This window comes from Acanthaster planci, linkage group LG01, assembly GCF_054643075.1.
Source record: "Acanthaster planci isolate LZ-2023a linkage group LG01, COTS_SCS, whole genome shotgun sequence".
Taxonomy (NCBI): Eukaryota; Metazoa; Echinodermata; class Asteroidea; order Valvatida; family Acanthasteridae; genus Acanthaster; species Acanthaster planci.
The window spans coordinates 869150-887735 of record NC_141777.1 but is presented as its reverse complement, the minus strand read 5'-3'; the positions used below and the strand labels follow the sequence as shown (position 1 = coordinate 887735).

At 42.1% G+C, this 18586-nt stretch overlaps 1 protein-coding gene across 2 annotated transcripts in view; it reads right to left on the bottom strand.

Annotated features, from left to right (window-relative positions):
• Positions 1 to 12145: 12145 nt before the first annotated feature.
• The window catches only part of LOC110977670 (uncharacterized), a 47839-nt gene continuing 41398 nt past the window's right edge, over positions 12146 to 18586 (bottom strand). Inside the window, exons 4-5 of one of the 2 annotated variants that reach the window (XM_022231970.2) lie at positions 16622 to 16902; positions 12146 to 14677 (exon numbers count right to left, since the gene is read on the bottom strand). In XM_022231970.2, coding sequence (XP_022087662.2) covers positions 14671 to 14677; positions 16622 to 16902 — 288 coding nt within the window. In that variant the 3' untranslated portion in view covers positions 12146 to 14670. The remainder of the gene's footprint in view (positions 14678 to 16621; positions 16903 to 18586) is intronic. The other variant, XM_022231969.2, reaches the window with a different exon arrangement.

The following is an 18586-nucleotide window of genomic DNA, read 5'->3' as shown; positions in this document are numbered from 1 at the left end:
GAGAACAAATTGGACGTGATACTTTTGCCGTTGATTGTGATGTGTCTGATCAGTGGACAGCATCAATACAGTGATGTTGCCTTTGAGGTAGCACTCATAGCTATGTAGGCCACCGCCAAATGGCAAAAGGACCTGTCACCTCACACGATTTGCCATACATGTATTTTTTTTTTCAGTCAACTGTCTGTTGCAGCTCCTTACAAGTAAGACGACGTATTCTATTTCGGTAAATTATGAACGGATTTAAATAAGGATTTTATTATGTGCACATCAATTATTCCCATTCAAAAAACACCTTCTCAGTCAGACAGTCAAACAAGTTTTAAAACTACAAATTTCCAACGGCTCTGTTCAACAATTAGGTCATAAACAACCGCCTTTAACGGACAGGCGAGCTCGTGGCACGTAATGCTTGACATGAGCCAGTGGCGAGAGACGTTTCATCAACACCCATTCTCCAGTAGTGGTCAAAATAAACTGTTAATACTGGCCAACTATATACATTTAGATAAGAATACCTTATGAGTCAAAAATTAAAAATAATTCAAATTATAAAGTCCCAATGACCGTGTTCACCAATTCTGCTTCAATTTTTCAAATGGCTTTCAAGCCATCTGATGGTATGTGCCACGGCGAGCCATGTTTTATCACCCGTTTAAGACCAGCCACGTGACGGGCTATAGACCATTGGGAATTGCTAAACTGTCTAAGGTATTTATGAAATATATTTATAGAGCAATATTGGGTTCTTTGATAAAATTTACTTAAGCAGGCGAACCCATCAACGCGTTCTGTTGATTAAGAGAGGAAAATAAAAAATCTCCTGTTAGTCATTCCTTCGTCTGGTTTGGATTCAGCCACAATAATCCTAGATCCCCTACAACAAGTTGAAGCCATGCACACCTAAGGGAGTGGTTGGCTGATTTCAATAATCACGCGCTGGCTTCTGATCAAGGCTTTTTGTCTCGCTGTGTTGGAAACCAATCATGACTTGTTTTCCCCCCAATTAGCGTTTTCCTTCATTCAGGTTTTCTGGAGCAACTAGACTATAGAACAAAATTGATCGATTGCAAAATTTCTTTTATCAAAAAGATTAAATACTCATATCGACTGTAAGCTTGAATGACTGACGTACCTTGTAATTTAAAAGAACAATTTCACTGTCCTGTTAAACAACTGACAAAGTTTTGCCGCCTTTTGGAAGGGTTTTATTTTTTTTACATTACAATAGGCCAAACGTGAAGCCGCATGAATTGAACAAAACTGAGGCATGTTTGCAGATTTTGACAGTTCAATAAAATAATTAATCATTGTTAATGCTTCTCACCTGTAGAGGCATACATGAGCTCCGAATAATGTCTGCTTGAACCCACAGCTCAGTGTGTCATGCTGGTAAGGGCCAACATGTTGTTGGCAAGTCGTGTTTTGATTTCTCTGATCTCTCATTGGATAGAATATGATGAACAACGCGGGGTAATCCCTCCGTGTGTGTGCTTTAAACGTGCGCGTTGAATGCGCACACGTTTAATTAAAGGGTAGCTGCAATACAACTTTTTAAATACAAACCTTCAAAACGCACCTTTATATCTCAATAAGCCTTTTGCGAGTTAATGTTGACCCAAATCTAGTACACCGAGTTCTTCAAATTCACATGAACATAACAACTTAAATTCTCCTTACTAAAACCACTGTTGCTATTCCTCGGGATTCGGGGCAAGCTTTTGCTTTATAGTTACATAAGAGACGCCTTGCAACAATACGTTGTTCTCGATGGATAAGAAGGGCGCAAAGGTACCAGTCCATTCCAGAGAGGGTGATCGCTATGCGAAAACTTCCCCCGACTCATGAGATATAGCAACAGTGTCTTTAGTCGTAATGTTTATGTGCTGTCAGATAACTCAGTGCACCTGATTTTATACAATTTAACTCGCAAATGGCTTATTAACTTCATTTTCAAGCTGTATTTCACTGTTTCTTAGGGCATTTTAGTGACCTTTTGGTTTTATGCTAATGAATGTTTTCATATTCATGACAGAACTAGACTTGATGTTGCATTGGTTTGTGCACAAAAACTCTGATTTTTAAAAGACTTTGCTGGACTAAACTGTTTCTCCCTCCGTGGTTCATTGTTGCATAAATACATAGCAAGGAGTTTTCATTGAGTAAAATCTGGATTCACAATGTGAAAACCATGCACTAAAGGTCCCCGGACAACATCACAACAGCGCCATCAGTTATCTAGGAAAGCATGGATAATTTTTCCAACAAAATTAACCAAACAGGGATGAAAATGGTTTTCATACAGTGAGGGAGAGAATACAGTTGTCAACGGGGAGACTATATTCTAACCCCGGCTATTTTGGGTTAACCCAACACGGATGAGGATTCACACACACAAAGTATGTAATACATCTGTTCTTCATTTTTGTAATAAAGGAGTTTAGTTCTGCATATTAAAACGCCTGGCATCTTGTATCTATGTTTAAGCGCTTGCTAACATTTTTTTGTTCTTTATTATGGAAACACTGCTATTGTGGTCGTTCTTTTTCTTTGCAAGGAAGGATTGTGAGTTGCTATTTAATGTAATAGCAGATTCTGTCTTGTGTTAATTTTTAATCCTTCTTTCAGCACATAATCGGTCAATTTCTTGAAAAAAAACAGTCAAGAGACAGATTTTACTGAATGTTATACCGCAGATATTTGCCCCGAACAGTAAAGTAGCAAAATGTTAATCAGTTATTCGTTTCGAAGCCGCGAAGGGTTTTAGGCCATATACATCATGACTTACCGCTTGGCTGACTCCTTTTGTTTGCACGCGTAGGTTGCGATCAGCAAGCACCCTCACTCCAAGGGCGAACAAACCTGTTGCTGTGGACAACGAAGCCCTCCGCCAGCGCGATGTGGTGTAACGAACTCGGAATACAACTCAGCCGCACGCATCAGCAAGTCCCCTTACCCGATAGGTTGCCTTTGGTAAATTCCAAATGCAAACATAATGGCTAGCTCTGGCGATTCTCTTTCTCTCTAGTTCCACGTCAAGAGCAGAGCAAAGCCTCCAACAGCCCCGCTCATTTTGGAGCCAGCATTTCATTTCTCCTCAAGCTTGGTCCAGCACTTGCATTCCTCCTCTGCCTGCTCGTTGACTTGTAATGCTAGAGCGTCAAACCACTCTCTCGTTGCCGTGGCAACGCATCGTAACCAGTTATTAATCTTTTCATCCCTCAGTGCTCGTCGGAGCGGCGCTGAAATGGCGCGTGTTGGTTTGGTTTCCCTGTTGTGTTAGTTTTTAGTATGCGCGCGGACTGTGTAGAGGTGACAACACTGATCAAAGGGGAGGGAATACGTTCAGATAGGTGTCTGCGGAGAACAAATTGGACGTGATACTTTTGCCGTTGATTGTGATGTGTCTGATCAGTGGACAGCATCAATACAGTGATGTTGCCTTTGAGGTAGCACTCATAGCTATGTAGGCCACCGCCAAATGGCAAAAGGACCTGTCACCTCACACGATTTGCCATACATGTATTTTTTTTTTCAGTCAACTGTCTGTTGCAGCTCCTTACAAGTAAGACGACGTATTCTATTTCGGTAAATTATGAACGGATTTAAATAAGGATTTTATTATGTGCACATCAATTATTCCCATTCAAAAAACACCTTCTCAGTCAGACAGTCAAACAAGTTTTAAAACTACAAATTTCCAACGGCTCTGTTCAACAATTAGGTCATAAACAACCGCCTTTAACGGACAGGCGAGCTCGTGGCACGTAATGCTTGACATGAGCCAGTGGCGAGAGACGTTTCATCAACACCCATTCTCCAGTAGTGGTCAAAATAAACTGTTAATACTGGCCAACTATATACATTTAGATAAGAATACCTTATGAGTCAAAAATTAAAAATAATTCAAATTATAAAGTCCCAATGACCGTGTTCACCAATTCTGCTTCAATTTTTCAAATGGCTTTCAAGCCATCTGATGGTATGTGCCACGGCGAGCCATGTTTTATCACCCGTTTAAGACCAGCCACGTGACGGGCTATAGACCATTGGGAATTGCTAAACTGTCTAAGGTATTTATGAAATATATTTATAGAGCAATATTGGGTTCTTTGATAAAATTTACTTAAGCAGGCGAACCCATCAACGCGTTCTGTTGATTAAGAGAGGAAAATAAAAAATCTCCTGTTAGTCATTCCTTCGTCTGGTTTGGATTCAGCCACAATAATCCTAGATCCCCTACAACAAGTTGAAGCCATGCACACCTAAGGGAGTGGTTGGCTGATTTCAATAATCACGCGCTGGCTTCTGATCAAGGCTTTTTGTCTCGCTGTGTTGGAAACCAATCATGACTTGTTTTCCCCCCAATTAGCGTTTTCCTTCATTCAGGTTTTCTGGAGCAACTAGACTATAGAACAAAATTGATCGATTGCAAAATTTCTTTTATCAAAAAGATTAAATACTCATATCGACTGTAAGCTTGAATGACTGACGTACCTTGTAATTTAAAAGAACAATTTCACTGTCCTGTTAAACAACTGACAAAGTTTTGCCGCCTTTTGGAAGGGTTTTATTTTTTTTACATTACAATAGGCCAAACGTGAAGCCGCATGAATTGAACAAAACTGAGGCATGTTTGCAGATTTTGACAGTTCAATAAAATAATTAATCATTGTTAATGCTTCTCACCTGTAGAGGCATACATGAGCTCCGAATAATGTCTGCTTGAACCCACAGCTCAGTGTGTCATGCTGGTAAGGGCCAACATGTTGTTGGCAAGTCGTGTTTTGATTTCTCTGATCTCTCATTGGATAGAATATGATGAACAACGCGGGGTAATCCCTCCGTGTGTGTGCTTTAAACGTGCGCGTTGAATGCGCACACGTTTAATTAAAGGGTAGCTGCAATACAACTTTTTAAATACAAACCTTCAAAACGCACCTTTATATCTCAATAAGCCTTTTGCGAGTTAATGTTGACCCAAATCTAGTACACCGAGTTCTTCAAATTCACATGAACATAACAACTTAAATTCTCCTTACTAAAACCACTGTTGCTATTCCTCGGGATTCGGGGCAAGCTTTTGCTTTATAGTTACATAAGAGACGCCTTGCAACAATACGTTGTTCTCGATGGATAAGAAGGGCGCAAAGGTACCAGTCCATTCCAGAGAGGGTGATCGCTATGCGAAAACTTCCCCCGACTCATGAGATATAGCAACAGTGTCTTTAGTCGTAATGTTTATGTGCTGTCAGATAACTCAGTGCACCTGATTTTATACAATTTAACTCGCAAATGGCTTATTAACTTCATTTTCAAGCTGTATTTCACTGTTTCTTAGGGCATTTTAGTGACCTTTTGGTTTTATGCTAATGAATGTTTTCATATTCATGACAGAACTAGACTTGATGTTGCATTGGTTTGTGCACAAAAACTCTGATTTTTAAAAGACTTTGCTGGACTAAACTGTTTCTCCCTCCGTGGTTCATTGTTGCATAAATACATAGCAAGGAGTTTTCATTGAGTAAAATCTGGATTCACAATGTGAAAACCATGCACTAAAGGTCCCCGGACAACATCACAACAGCGCCATCAGTTATCTAGGAAAGCATGGATAATTTTTCCAACAAAATTAACCAAACAGGGATGAAAATGGTTTTCATACAGTGAGGGAGAGAATACAGTTGCAGAAAACTTGTGTGCAAGAATAAATTATTTCTTCAGCTGTACACTCTCAGGGAGCAGGCTGTCCGTAATTTTGTGCACATGCCAGTGTTTAGTTCCCAGAAACTGGTGAAAGAGATAAGACTTACCCAGAAAGAGCTATGACGCTGCGCCCTCTATGGCCAAAATGTAGGTGTGATTCAACTGACTAAAAAATGTAGACAGACTATTTATTAATTGAAATGCGTCGACATGCCGTAAATACACTTTCCTATGCAAGTTCAGGGCAAGGCTAGAATTTGGTACAACTGAATGCTTTGATGCAAATGCAAATTTCCAAATTCTTGAACATTGAAATGATGCATCATGAAAAAGTGATTGCATCAAAACTGCTCCAAGGTTCTTTTTATTTATCATGCCAGCCATGGTTTCATAAAATATCATCATAAATGAGAGGCCTAATGCGCAAAATGAACATGATAAAATCTTGAAGTTCTGAGTACCATTCTGAGAATTCCTGTTTCCCTCATTCAATATGATCCTAGCAATCGAGGCAACACTCTATACATATGGCGATCTGTAGACCTGTTCCTTTTGTCTTTTAACAGTGCATTCAACAAAGCACACAACAACCTCCTGGGCTCCAGCATGCAACAACCTCCTGGGCTCAAGCACGTAACAACCTCCTGGGCTCAAGCACGCAACAACCTCCTGGGCTCAAGCACGTAACAACCTCCTGGGCTCAAGCACGTAACAACCTCCTGGGTTCAAGCACGTAACAACCTCCTGGGCTCCAGCATGCAACAACCTCCTGGGCTCAAGCACGTAACAACCTCCTGGGCTCCAGCATGCAACAACCTCCTGGGCTCAAGCACGTAACAACCTCCTGGGCTCAAGCACGCAACAACCTCCTGGGCTCAAGTACGCAACAACCTCCTGGGCTCAAGCACGCAACAACCTCCTGGGTTCAAGTACGCAACAACCTCCTGGGCTCAAGCACGTAACAACCTCCTGGGCTCAAGTACGCAACAACCTCCTGGGCTCAAGCACGTAACAACCTCCTGGGTTCAAGTACGTAACAACCTCCTGGGCTCCAGCACGTAACAACCTCCTGGGCTCAAGCACGTAACAACCTCCTGGGTTCAAGCACGTAACAACCTCCTGGGCTCAAGCACGTAACAACCTCCTGGGCTCAAGCACGCAACAACCTCCTGGGCTCAAGCACGTAACAACCTCCTGGGTTCAAGTACGTAACAACCTCCTGGGCTCAAGCATGCAACAACCTCCTGGGCTCAAGTACGCAACAACCTCCTGGGTTCAAGTACGTAACAACCTCCTGGGCTCAAGCACGCAACAACCTCCTGGGCTCAAGCACGTAACAACCTCCTGGGTTCAAGTACGTAACAACCTCCTGGGCTCAAGCACGTAACAACCTCCTGGGCTCAAGCACGCAACAACCTCCTGGGCTCAAGCACGTAACAACCTCCTGGGCTCAAGCACGTAACAACCTCCTGGGTTCAAGTACGTAACAACCTCCTGGGCTCAAGCACGTAACAACCTCCTGGGCTCAAGCACGCAACAACCTCCTGGGCTCAAGCACGTAACAGCCTCCTGGGCTCAAGCACGCAACAACCTCCTGGGCTTCCTAAACTGCACAGAGAAGTGCACAGAAGAATGGATATGATGAACATCGACATCTGGAGAGCGCACGCTTTTAAACTATAAAAGAAGTATGCAACATGGCTTAGCAACCAATTTTGTCACTATTGTTGAGAAATACGTCTCCAGAGAAAAAGATAAAACCGGGGCCTACAGAGTCTCCTTTTTGAAAACAGACTTTCAAAATGTTGGAGCACTCTTTCAATTACACGTTCATGGTGTTTAAAAGGGTCGACCGATTCCTTTCAGAGAGTACAGTGAACTTTCCAGCGAGCAGAGTCAGATACTGAACATGCACTCTTGTTAAAATGTGGTTGTGCTACTTGCAAGGGTTCTTCTTAGTTTTGTCTGTGGTTTCTAAAACTACTCGTGCATGATATTTCATGTTCTGAAATTAACAAAACGCAGAGAGGGCGCTCGTTCAGATGAATGAATATTAAATAAAACAAATCAAAGGTCGCCCTAAACAAAACCATTTGTATGCTTTGCTTTGTTTTGACTTGATTTGCTTTACTTTCCTTGGCTTTGTGTTTTTGTTGTTGTTTTTGTTTTTGTTTTTTTTAAAGATGTAGCATGGTTCCCGGGCCTGACAATTCTCCTCACGTGTATAAATTGTAGGAGACGGTAGCCGTCATTTTATTTAGTGATAAAAATTACAGTTTTTCAACATGCATCCTGGAATTCCCTTTCCACGTGGCAAAACATTGATCGGTGGTACCTCTGTCCACCAACATTGACCTAGTGGAGGGGCGGAGAGGGAAATAAATGTATTAAACATAATCTCATGGAATTGTTACCAGGTTTGGAAGTTGTCTGTGAGAATTTAAGGAAAGAAAATATTATTCTATAAACTTTGTCGATTTTGCTATTTCCATAACTATCATGGTGCAATGCTCATGATGCCCAGCTTCTTTCACTCCTTAGTGACCGATTATCACAGGTTAGCGTGTCAATGTCCTTGCTGTGTTCAGTCAACCGCAGACACATTCAAGGCAACTTGTTGCTAAGTCATAGCATGGATATGGGGACGCTGTTGTCATTTTGGCAATGCTTTGTTCCAGTGTGAATCAATGGCACGCTGGTAACGAACTGCACGGAAAGTGACGTTATGCAAATTTATCTCCGCGATGTTGAAATGGATACTTTTGCCAACCACCGACAGGCCACTTGTCAGCGAGCCAACCACCGACAGGCCACTTGTCAGCGAGCCAACCACCGACTGGCCACTTGTCAGCGAGCCAACCACCGACTGGCCACTTGTCAGCGAAACTGTGCTAGTGACGAAATACAAGCAAGATCTGGAGACCAATTGCATTATAGAACGAATGTAATACTAGACGTTTGAGGTATAATGCTTAGGAGGCTCCTTGGGCGCGCGCGCGTCGATTTCAAGCATGCGCACTAGTAACTAGGCCAGTAGCCTAATGGGCCAGAGACTGCTTGCGCAGGCCAAATCACAATTTGTATGCACTCGAATTCTCTACGAAATAGAGCATTTTGTGGCCCATGCATTTGAATATTTGTAGAAAATACATGTTTAGTCGGGCAAAAAGAATTCCAGCGTGCGTCTGAGTGAGATTTGGAAAAAAATTGGTGCCTGAAAACGGTCTATTTTTCGAGAAGGGTAGGCATCGATATTTCCAAATATGGTACGGGGCTTCAAGGTTGCATTTTAGGGGTAACCTTCCGTGGAAATAAATATCTTCAGAAGTCATCGGTTAATGAATGGAAATTTGAAAAGAAGTTGAAAATCACAAACCGGGCTTTAATTTAACGTGCGTCTCAAACGCATGAGAAACTCGTGAGTATTTTTCCTGATTTTTTTAACTTCTGGTATTTATCACTGTTGGCTATGGCAGTTTATTTACTGGCCTACAACCGTCTGCGCGCGCTGCAACAGCGCCCTCTATTTCCTCACAGCTTCAACATTTTTGCAGGCAACTCGATCTTTTACTCAGGGTAATATATCCCGACGAGATTGATGTTGAAAAGTGATTGCAGACTATGGATACGAAGTTGTTTGTGGTCAGCTGATAATCATAATAAAGCTAGTCTAGTCTCATGACTCGACAACGTGTGTTTGCAATTGTCTTTACAATCCAACTCCAAACGAAGAAGAAAAAAAATGCGTCGTCGCATCAATTCTGGAACATTAGTCTGACCAGAGACAAACTATTTATTTTTTTGGCCTTATCGGTCCGGTCCCGATTTTGGCACCTTTTTATTGTAAATTACCCGTTGAATCACGAAATATTAATGAACTCGCCCAAGGGAATCGATTTAGTGGAATGCGCCCCTAAGAGATTTGCGATTCACTATACAGCGCCCTCCCTCTGAGGATATGAGCGAACAGGTACTCGATAGAGGGATTATAAACCGGGAAGGAAAGCTTCCAACAAGAGCAGTGTTAAAATTCTGCCTTACATAATGCGACTGGTGTTGCTGTTATGTGTATGGTTTATCGAGCATCGGGAGTGGATGGTTTGTTTTACCAACCCCAAGCGTTAAATTGAAATAATCCCTGATACCTTCATGACTTGCGTCTCATCTGGCGAAATCATGGAAACTTGTCATTTTGGTTAATTAACCAGTGTCGCAGAGAACGAATGGCCTTGATACAGAAAAAAAGAAAAAGGCAATGTCTCCTTATGTGTGTGTGTGTGGGGGGGCATTTTTGAAAGATTTCTGTCCCTTCCCAGCTCAGAGATGTTTTATGGCCAGTGATGTAAATGTAGTGGACGCATCAGAGGAAGAACAAACACACTGACGGATCATTCCGACTGATTTTGTTTTATTTACAAACTGAAACACAATAATTGATGTACACAATGTTGCACACTTCAAACAGTTTTCGGTCAGTGCTACACGGTCTAAAGCGTGGAGTGAAACGAAAAAGAAATTCCAGCAAATTTCAGGCAAAAAATGTCAAATATTTACTTTAGGGCAGTGTACGCGGCCACATGATAACAAGCTGGCCAAGGGTTTATTTTCTATTGGTATGCGAGGTGGTGACAGTGCATTGCATAACTGAAAAGAGAAACAAAGCAAATCAGACCTCGACCTCTAGAGTGGCAGGCACCCACCTATAAATGTGTTTTTTTTTTCAGCTGTTGTACAGTTCCCGTGTACCTGTGAACAATTGATTGCCTAGCACGATGATCATTAATTACAAGATTCCAATAAATAAAATAATTAGTAAATATATGAACAAAATTTTAAAAGATTAAACTTGGCTTTGCCCTTGATAAGTATATTTTTCCTTATTTCAGGGGGGGGCGCTTACTGTACAACTAAAGTAAAATCTGTTTCCCTGAATGAATTGTGATTCCAATTTCTTTACATTTTATGCTGAGGCGGATATGTTCGCAAAAATTGCGAAAGCAGCATAGACAGCATCACTTGTTCACGGATATAGCGCCCTCTCCACGTGCAAATGATCCAAATGTAACTTCCCAGTGCGTTCAATTACTTCCCTCGCTCTTACTTTTACTGTCTCCACAAGCATATGTATATGGACATGCGCAGTATGTGATTACAAACGACTGATCTCGAGTTATCCGAAAATCCTCGGCCAGTCAGAAGGTCCTATACATCAATAAAATTTGCTCACTGATTCCGAGTGGCACTGAGAACGCAGCAGACATCCAAACGCGCAATTCTTGTCTCTTTTTCACTGACCTTTGAGTCATCTCAATTACAGCTACATCCAAATACTTCTCTGAACTATTTACAACGGTGTAGAGTTAACTCCTGCAACTTACGTACAGCCATGACCACCACGGTGTGCATGGTATTGTGTGATAGTTCCTTAAGTAACTGGTTTGGTGGGTGGATATCTTGGCCCAAGTAATAATGAGAAGTCACATAATGAGTGTCGAATCCGACGCAGTTGCACTTGAACGAGTAAACATGGGGAAGGTAACTGAACGCACTGTTCTAATATACAAAACTATTGCCTAAAACAGCTTATGATTTCACATTGGCTGCAACATTTATTTTTGCAATAACGTTAAGATCTAAACATGTTGTTAACAAGAACTTTACTTTCCAAGGTTGGGGCGTCATCCACTGGGGTCTTCTAAATGTCGGCAATTATTTCTTCGGCTGCTTCATGCTACATTTTTCACTACGGCTGTTCCATGAGTTTAGTCCCTTATACTTGACACCTTCTGGCTTTATTCATTGGTACAGAACTTCCCACTGTCTAATTAGGACTGGAGTTGTGTAGTATTTATTACAATTAGTCGTTACCGTTGAAATATGTTCATAATATTGGTGATCCAGAGGCGAAGCCTGAGCCGAACAAAAGTCGTGACTGGGTTTACCTGGCTGTCTCATTCGTGTCAGCAGAGGGCGCTGTACGGAAAACACGGCGACTAGGGCCGTTTTCTAATACTCAATTTCGTCTCCGTCGTAGGCTTCCTTTTTTTTAATAGCTGACTTTGAAGCTGTAAGCGCAGTTATCATTGTAATAGTGCCACAGAACATCAAAGAAGACGCAATAAAGCAAAAAATTACAGTAATCCAAAGTAATTTAAGCGCTTTAGGCCACAATCGGGATTGATTTTGGGAACAAAGCCTGAGACGGAGACGAAGTTGAGGAATGGAAAACGGCCTACGTTCCTCGGGATTAAATGGATAACCGTTCTCATTTTAACGAATGACACATTCTTCAACACTGAGGGCGCTCTAGAGATACACTGTGCACAATAATACTTTCAGATGTGTTTCGTTTTTGTGGAGGCTCATTCAAAGAAAGGCCCTTCTAATTTATAGAAATGGCGTGGAGGATGTAAATCATATTTCCCATTTGAAAACTGTGTTCGCAAATTAATATAAAATAACAAAATTTATTAACACTCCATGACTATACCCTTTGACAAATATTCCATATAATAAGGGTTTTAGTTAAGTATTTCGTTTAATTATGGGGGACAACATGCTTTTGTTGTATTTTTGTCCCTTTTGCGAGAAAAGGTGTCCATGAAGACATTTATAACTTTGCAAATTGTAACCAATAGGCCTATCTGTGTTAAATAGAACAAAAACTAACTCACTTTGGGGATTTTTCGTTTCACTTAAAAACATCAAAATGTACATTTGATCAAAACATCCAATACTTCAAAGGAACTAGATCCACGAGGACATTCAGTCTGTTATTCACAAGCAGAGCCCATTTTAAACATAATTATTACAATATTGTGGATTTGCTTTCATGAATGTACCACGACAAGCCACACAATCAGCAATCATACATGACCTTTCCTTTAATCAGGGAGCCATGAAAACAACTGTCATCTTGCAGCAAATTAAAGCAAGATGACCCCTGTGACAATCATCGTCGAGGACATTTTCTTTCTCTATTTTCGCATTGCTTTACTCGATTTTCTTTCCAAATGACAAATTTATTGTCATGTACTCAAAACTTTTGGCAGACTCCCGCTATGACGTCACAAACGAGGCCAGTACAATTTTTATAAACACCGATTCGCCCAAAAGAAGGCCCAACAACATAAATATCCCACAGATTCATTTATGTTAATTTATTTACACGTTTGTCTTCCCATCCAACACTGCTATTTGCACACCTTAATTCCCTGCAGTAAAATTCTGAGTGTGAGGCGTATATATGGCATGCAAGTACAGGTCCGAAATTTGCCTATATCGAAATATTTTATAAGCTACTCATATCCCCGATTTTTCATCTAGGCAGTGAAAAAAACCACAGCGTTTTCACACACAATTCGGTGCTGTCAATTCCTGGTTTTTAAAATAGGGAGCGCTGCAATCTATTTCGGCGATAACATGCAGACAATGGATCAAATACTGACTGAAATGAACCTGAAACGCGGGAAGACAACGTTTCCCCGCCGTAGTTTTACTTTTCAATCATGTAGAAAATATTTTATACTAGGAAACGTGCTGCTGAATCTAATTTTATACCGACGCTGTTTTACTATTGGGACTCAGAAGTAGCGAGAGACTTTTTCCATGAACCAGGGCCAGGCTTCTATTGACCAAAAAGGGTAGGGTGGGGTGGATACATGGTCTCCCTTTCTAGGGGACCGAAGATCATGGAAACTAAAAGTGGGCAACTCTTGTAATGGTTTTTCTTTTAGTCGACATCAAGGAATTCCACATTTCCTTCAGTTTAACTACAATTTGCATTTCTTTTTTTTTACGAAACAACTTTTACACAATTAAAACTAGGACCGTGCAAAATGACACTGTCTTTACACAACTCCCTGAACACCGTTTAACAACCATTTCTTAAACAATCACAAAAATTGCCGACAAATGAAAGTATTAAAAATAGCGCTTAATTCATACCGACTTACAACAAATCTCCAGTGATTCACAAAGCAGGCTTCATCGATTATTTTATTAAAAGTCTGTAACCATATTTATGACGGACGCAGACATGAAGTGAAATTTGTCCGGTCTATTTGAATACAGTACACTACTTCGTACAAGTTGTTTCTACTTGCATGCGAAGAACTTGAGAGAGCAGCAAACACAGGTCCAGTCTTAATGGCCTGCTCGTCACAATATGCCAGTTATAAACGTCTTCTTGTCACAGCGGTGTATTCAAGAAAATACTTTGACACATTCTCTCCGTTGAAGCAACTCGTTCGCAGTATCAAATTGAGGCCTACTGAAACTATAGAAAGTCCCTTGCATTTACCTTGACCGTTCAGCTCTTCGTGTGATGTGTTACCCCCCGGAAAATCTTACTTCTTAACCGCTTTTTGTTTCAATGTATAATCGCCCGTGGGTTATGTACGAGACCGACTGTTAGCAAAGAATATTCTCCAGCATCGACATTGTCATTCTAAGTTCTGATGACCGTTCTGAATGGCTTCGAACACGGGGTACCAGTCTGTCTGTCCAGGAATTTTGAGTTACTTAGCATGCAGTCTCTCAACCTGTACATAAAGTTGGGTTTTTCACTTTCCATACGATGGCAAGAATAAAAATACAACTCCTTTCAAAATATACAACATTCCAAAGGTCCCTGGATCACCAACTAACGGATTAGCAGCAAATAGGCTACAGCAATCTCTGCAACTTGATTCCAAGTAACATCGCAAACCGATCGGCTTGAAAACGGGAAGTCTCAAACTATGGAGTTTATTTGAAAAACACTGATCACCCGGACTCGTGCAGTAAACTCAGGCTTTCTGACTGACAACTTGACTGAAGACAGTTGAACGCCTTACATCCCATCGACGGGGCACTGCAGGTGTTGCGTGGAGCAGCCGACGGAGAAGGGAAATGCTGCCCTCAACAGTTCACGTTTGTACAATTCTCATTGCACCTACTGGTGAGCTTGGATGCTTTACGGTATCAGACGCTGCATGTGAGGACATTAAAGGGGAAAAACGAGGGAAAGTAACATTAGAGTTATCTATTTATGAATTTAATCAAACCTTCCTCTACTATGACCAGTGTCGTTTTGCTGATGATAGCCCTTAAGGGGACGACCGCACGGTTATTGACGTGCGCTGAGCGCCATCTGAACTCGCCGACATCTGTAACCTGCAATTGCTCTTTGTAAACATTTATTTTGCTGCACAATCGTGAAATGGATGGGGGTCAGCGGGGTGGGCCATATTTCTCGTAAAGAGACAGGAAGGGGCCCATATCAATTATGTCCGCTATCATTCATCCCTCATCAGTTCCGGGTACCGTTGTTGGATCCCAGGTGCGCAGTATAACAAGCTCCGGTTAAAGTTGTCACAATCGTCCATGAGACCGCGCGCGCTTCGCGAATTCGACGTCGCTGAGCTCCAAGTAAGACCCACTCGACGCTCGGTTTGATGACCCAAGTTTACGTGTCATCTGCAAAAAATGACATCAACCTCGTGCAACCCTCGACCCTCGACCCAACACGCCCGATATAGGGAGGTCGATAACCACCATCTCGTCCTGTAGATCCTTACCCCCGCTTTCACTTGCAACCCTTAAAAAAATTCCGGCGAGGTCGACCTTTGGTATCATTCCGGTCCACGGCACACATCACACAGGTGATTGCAAAAAGATGTGTTACTGCCGCGGAGTCGGTCGTTGCCTTACCGTTGGGACGCCCTCTCTTTGTCACAGTAAGGTGTTGGGTTCTATATAAGGGCTTTTCGCGGGGTCCTGAGCGAGACAGCGGCGTCTGCGACGAGTGATGGGTCCGTCAGATTCATCAAGCGGCCGGTCTCTAGTTACCCAAGCGAGCGAGCGTCCTTATAATTTACGCGGGATCAAGTTTTACGCACGTCAAGCTGGTGGAGGTGGATTAAAAGTATTGAGGGCATCAGCGAGGGCTACCCAGCCTGTTTGGTTCAACTCAATCTAGCTGACAAGCAACAAAACAACTTCTACACACGCTGGATCATGCCAGGCGTTGCTTGCAACAGTGTTGACGGATTATTAAAACAAACATGTTTTCTGTTAGGTCTTTATTGACGCTCTCTCTGTAACTCTTTCTGTCTGGGATGCCGCCGGTCCTGCACACGTGAGATTTGAAAATGAAAAGAGAACACAGACGGTTCCATTTTTGGAATAAGAAAAATTGTTTGTTGATATGTGGATTTTTACAGACAAAGGCTGCTATTCAGGCTTTGTATAATGTACATCTCATAATTGTTCTTTACTGTGCAGCAAACTTCCCCGCTTATTTGGTTTTAATAAAAGAGGCTACCCATTCTAAAATTACCCCTACCGAGCTGTGCATCAGCGAACTTCGAGTTTTGGATCTACCGACCATGTAGTTTTCTGTTCATGAAGAGAATGCTCTGGGGAACAGTAGAGAAAGCAACGTTCCTGTATTAGTCAGAAATCAACAAACATCCCCCTACTGCGCGAACTGTGCTTTTGTGACAGTAAAAGCAAGTATCTAGGTCCGCGATCACTAAATGCAAAACGCAAGTCCGTCGTATTGGTTGCTTACTGTTAGCTATACACACAGTGACTGTCTGTTCCTGTCACACTGCCTCAACCTTTCATGGGGGGCTTCAACCAGCGCACAAAGGGTTATGTTCTTTAAATCTCTTCCTTTCTACTTTCTTTGTTGTAATGAACGGAAACCAACAGAAATCACTCGTAAAAGCCTTTCTGATGTTTCTTAACTCACAAGTTTAGCCAATGTGAATAGGAGTTGCGAGATGGTGTACTCTGCCCGTTCCAAAATCCCAAGTTCCACAGTTTTTGTCCGCCTTTCGCTGTGTCCACCCACCCTAAGCCATCATTCCTTATTCTAATCTCTCGGCTCTCTACACTTTAGTAAACATTCCACAGAATGCACGCATACCTACCAGTACTGGAATTGCAAGATGTACCCGATAGGACCGACTTGTAAGCTAGCGGGGACGGCCGTAGCACGTTGCTGCTCTCCAACGCCGTGGCGGCATCTCCAGGGCAGTTCATGGCGCCATTGGGCGGCCACATCGGGTGCGACAGACTGCTGGGCATGGCGGCCGTGCCGTAGGCCGGCACGTAGGCAGATGCCGCGTGGTGCGGGTATGCCGTCAGAGATGGCGGCGAGGCCACCATGAAGTTGCTGACAGAGGGCGCTGTGCTGTCCGACAGAGACTGGCGGGAAGTGAGACAAACAGAACGTAACCATAGGGGGAAAGTCTTCAAGCTTCCAAATAGAGGATGGATCTCACTATTTTGGTTGTCCTACATGCTTCTGACTCTTTCAAATTATACGTGTTCTGTTTTTGTGCCCTGTATGTTATGTCTGTATGCTGTTATCATCTATAATATCTATTTGTTTAGTTAATCTGAATTACCAAGCACGGATGTTCATCATTCCGCAGTAGGGAGCATTGCATTCTTTTGTATAATAGTCCTGCAGGTATTTTCTACACAATATCGCATTTTAGCAGTTACGTCAAGAAGAATTATTTAATCTCGCTCCCAAATTCATTCGTGCTGTATCAAAATGAAATCAGATTTCGTGGCTTAACTCGAAAAGCTAGAAACATCAGCGACCCTAAGTAGAAGCGTGATCTGACATGGCCAGCCAACAAATTTAATACTTGAATCGAAATGTTTTACCTTAAATTGTGTATCGCTGATAATGTGCAATGTGAACAATCCAAACTGTGAGATTTTGTAGTGGAATACACAGTGGAATGATGCAGTGCAAAGCTCAATGGAAATATTTAGTGACTAGAATGTGAATAAAGTGTAACGACTTTTATTGTCGGGACACGTGCACATTAAACGACATTTTTGTCTGTCATCTAAGGGGAAATGGAAAGTTTCGATTTGGAGATCATGCAGCCAACACAGCATTGACAATTTCACCCGGAATGACAGACCTAGTTGCGTTTAATGTGTTTTGAGTTTGTTAATCATTCCTCAAAACACAAGCATTTTTTCCTGGATATTTCTGAAACGTAAACAACCATTCCCGCTTAAACCAATTGATGATAGACGAAGCGTGACCCGTCACGAGCCCAACGTAGATGCCGTCCGTGGTGACGGAATGCTATTTCATCGAGAGGAAAGAGGTAACATTGTAGGGACTTCCTCCCCCCCCCCCCGCTGTCACATCGTGGGTTAATTTTTTGTCGGAAAGCAAAATTCATAATGTATACACGACCAAGGCAGGGAGTTTGATCTTCTCGTTCACTGACTCTACATGTTGTCAGAATCAGGTGTTAGTCTAGCAGTGACACGTGTGCGCTTTAACCCTTTGGGAATAACCCTATGCCCGCTGATAATGATAGTGCATATAACTGATGGGAAGTTTGCTTACACTAGAGCGCGATTCTCCAAATTACATTTTTCCCCAAGCAAATAAAATTCGGATAGTTTTTATATTTCTTTCTTTGAATGGCGCAGGTTTGATTGATCGCAAAGATCGGTCCATAAACCCATTTCTCGCGGTATGTAAACACATAGTTATGCTATTTCGGTGATTCTAAATAGTTCATTTTTCCCCCGAGGTGAATAATGCTGTGACACAGACAAATGGTGGATACAAGCGAGGGCGGTACCGTAGTACGCTGTATCCAAACAGGCTTTCAGAGATATGACTGCATCTGTTATCGACATTTTGTCTACATATTTGCAATCGGAAAGGACCTAGACCTGGCCCTAAGAACAAGAAATAATATACGTTGTACTATCCTGACTTTATATGAAACTTATTACCCCGAGTGGACGAGTGAAATCAAAACGTTTTTAAGATGAAGCTCGACACATCAGGATAGTTCAATACATGGTGGGACTTAATTCCATGTTTCAATCCATCATAAAGGAC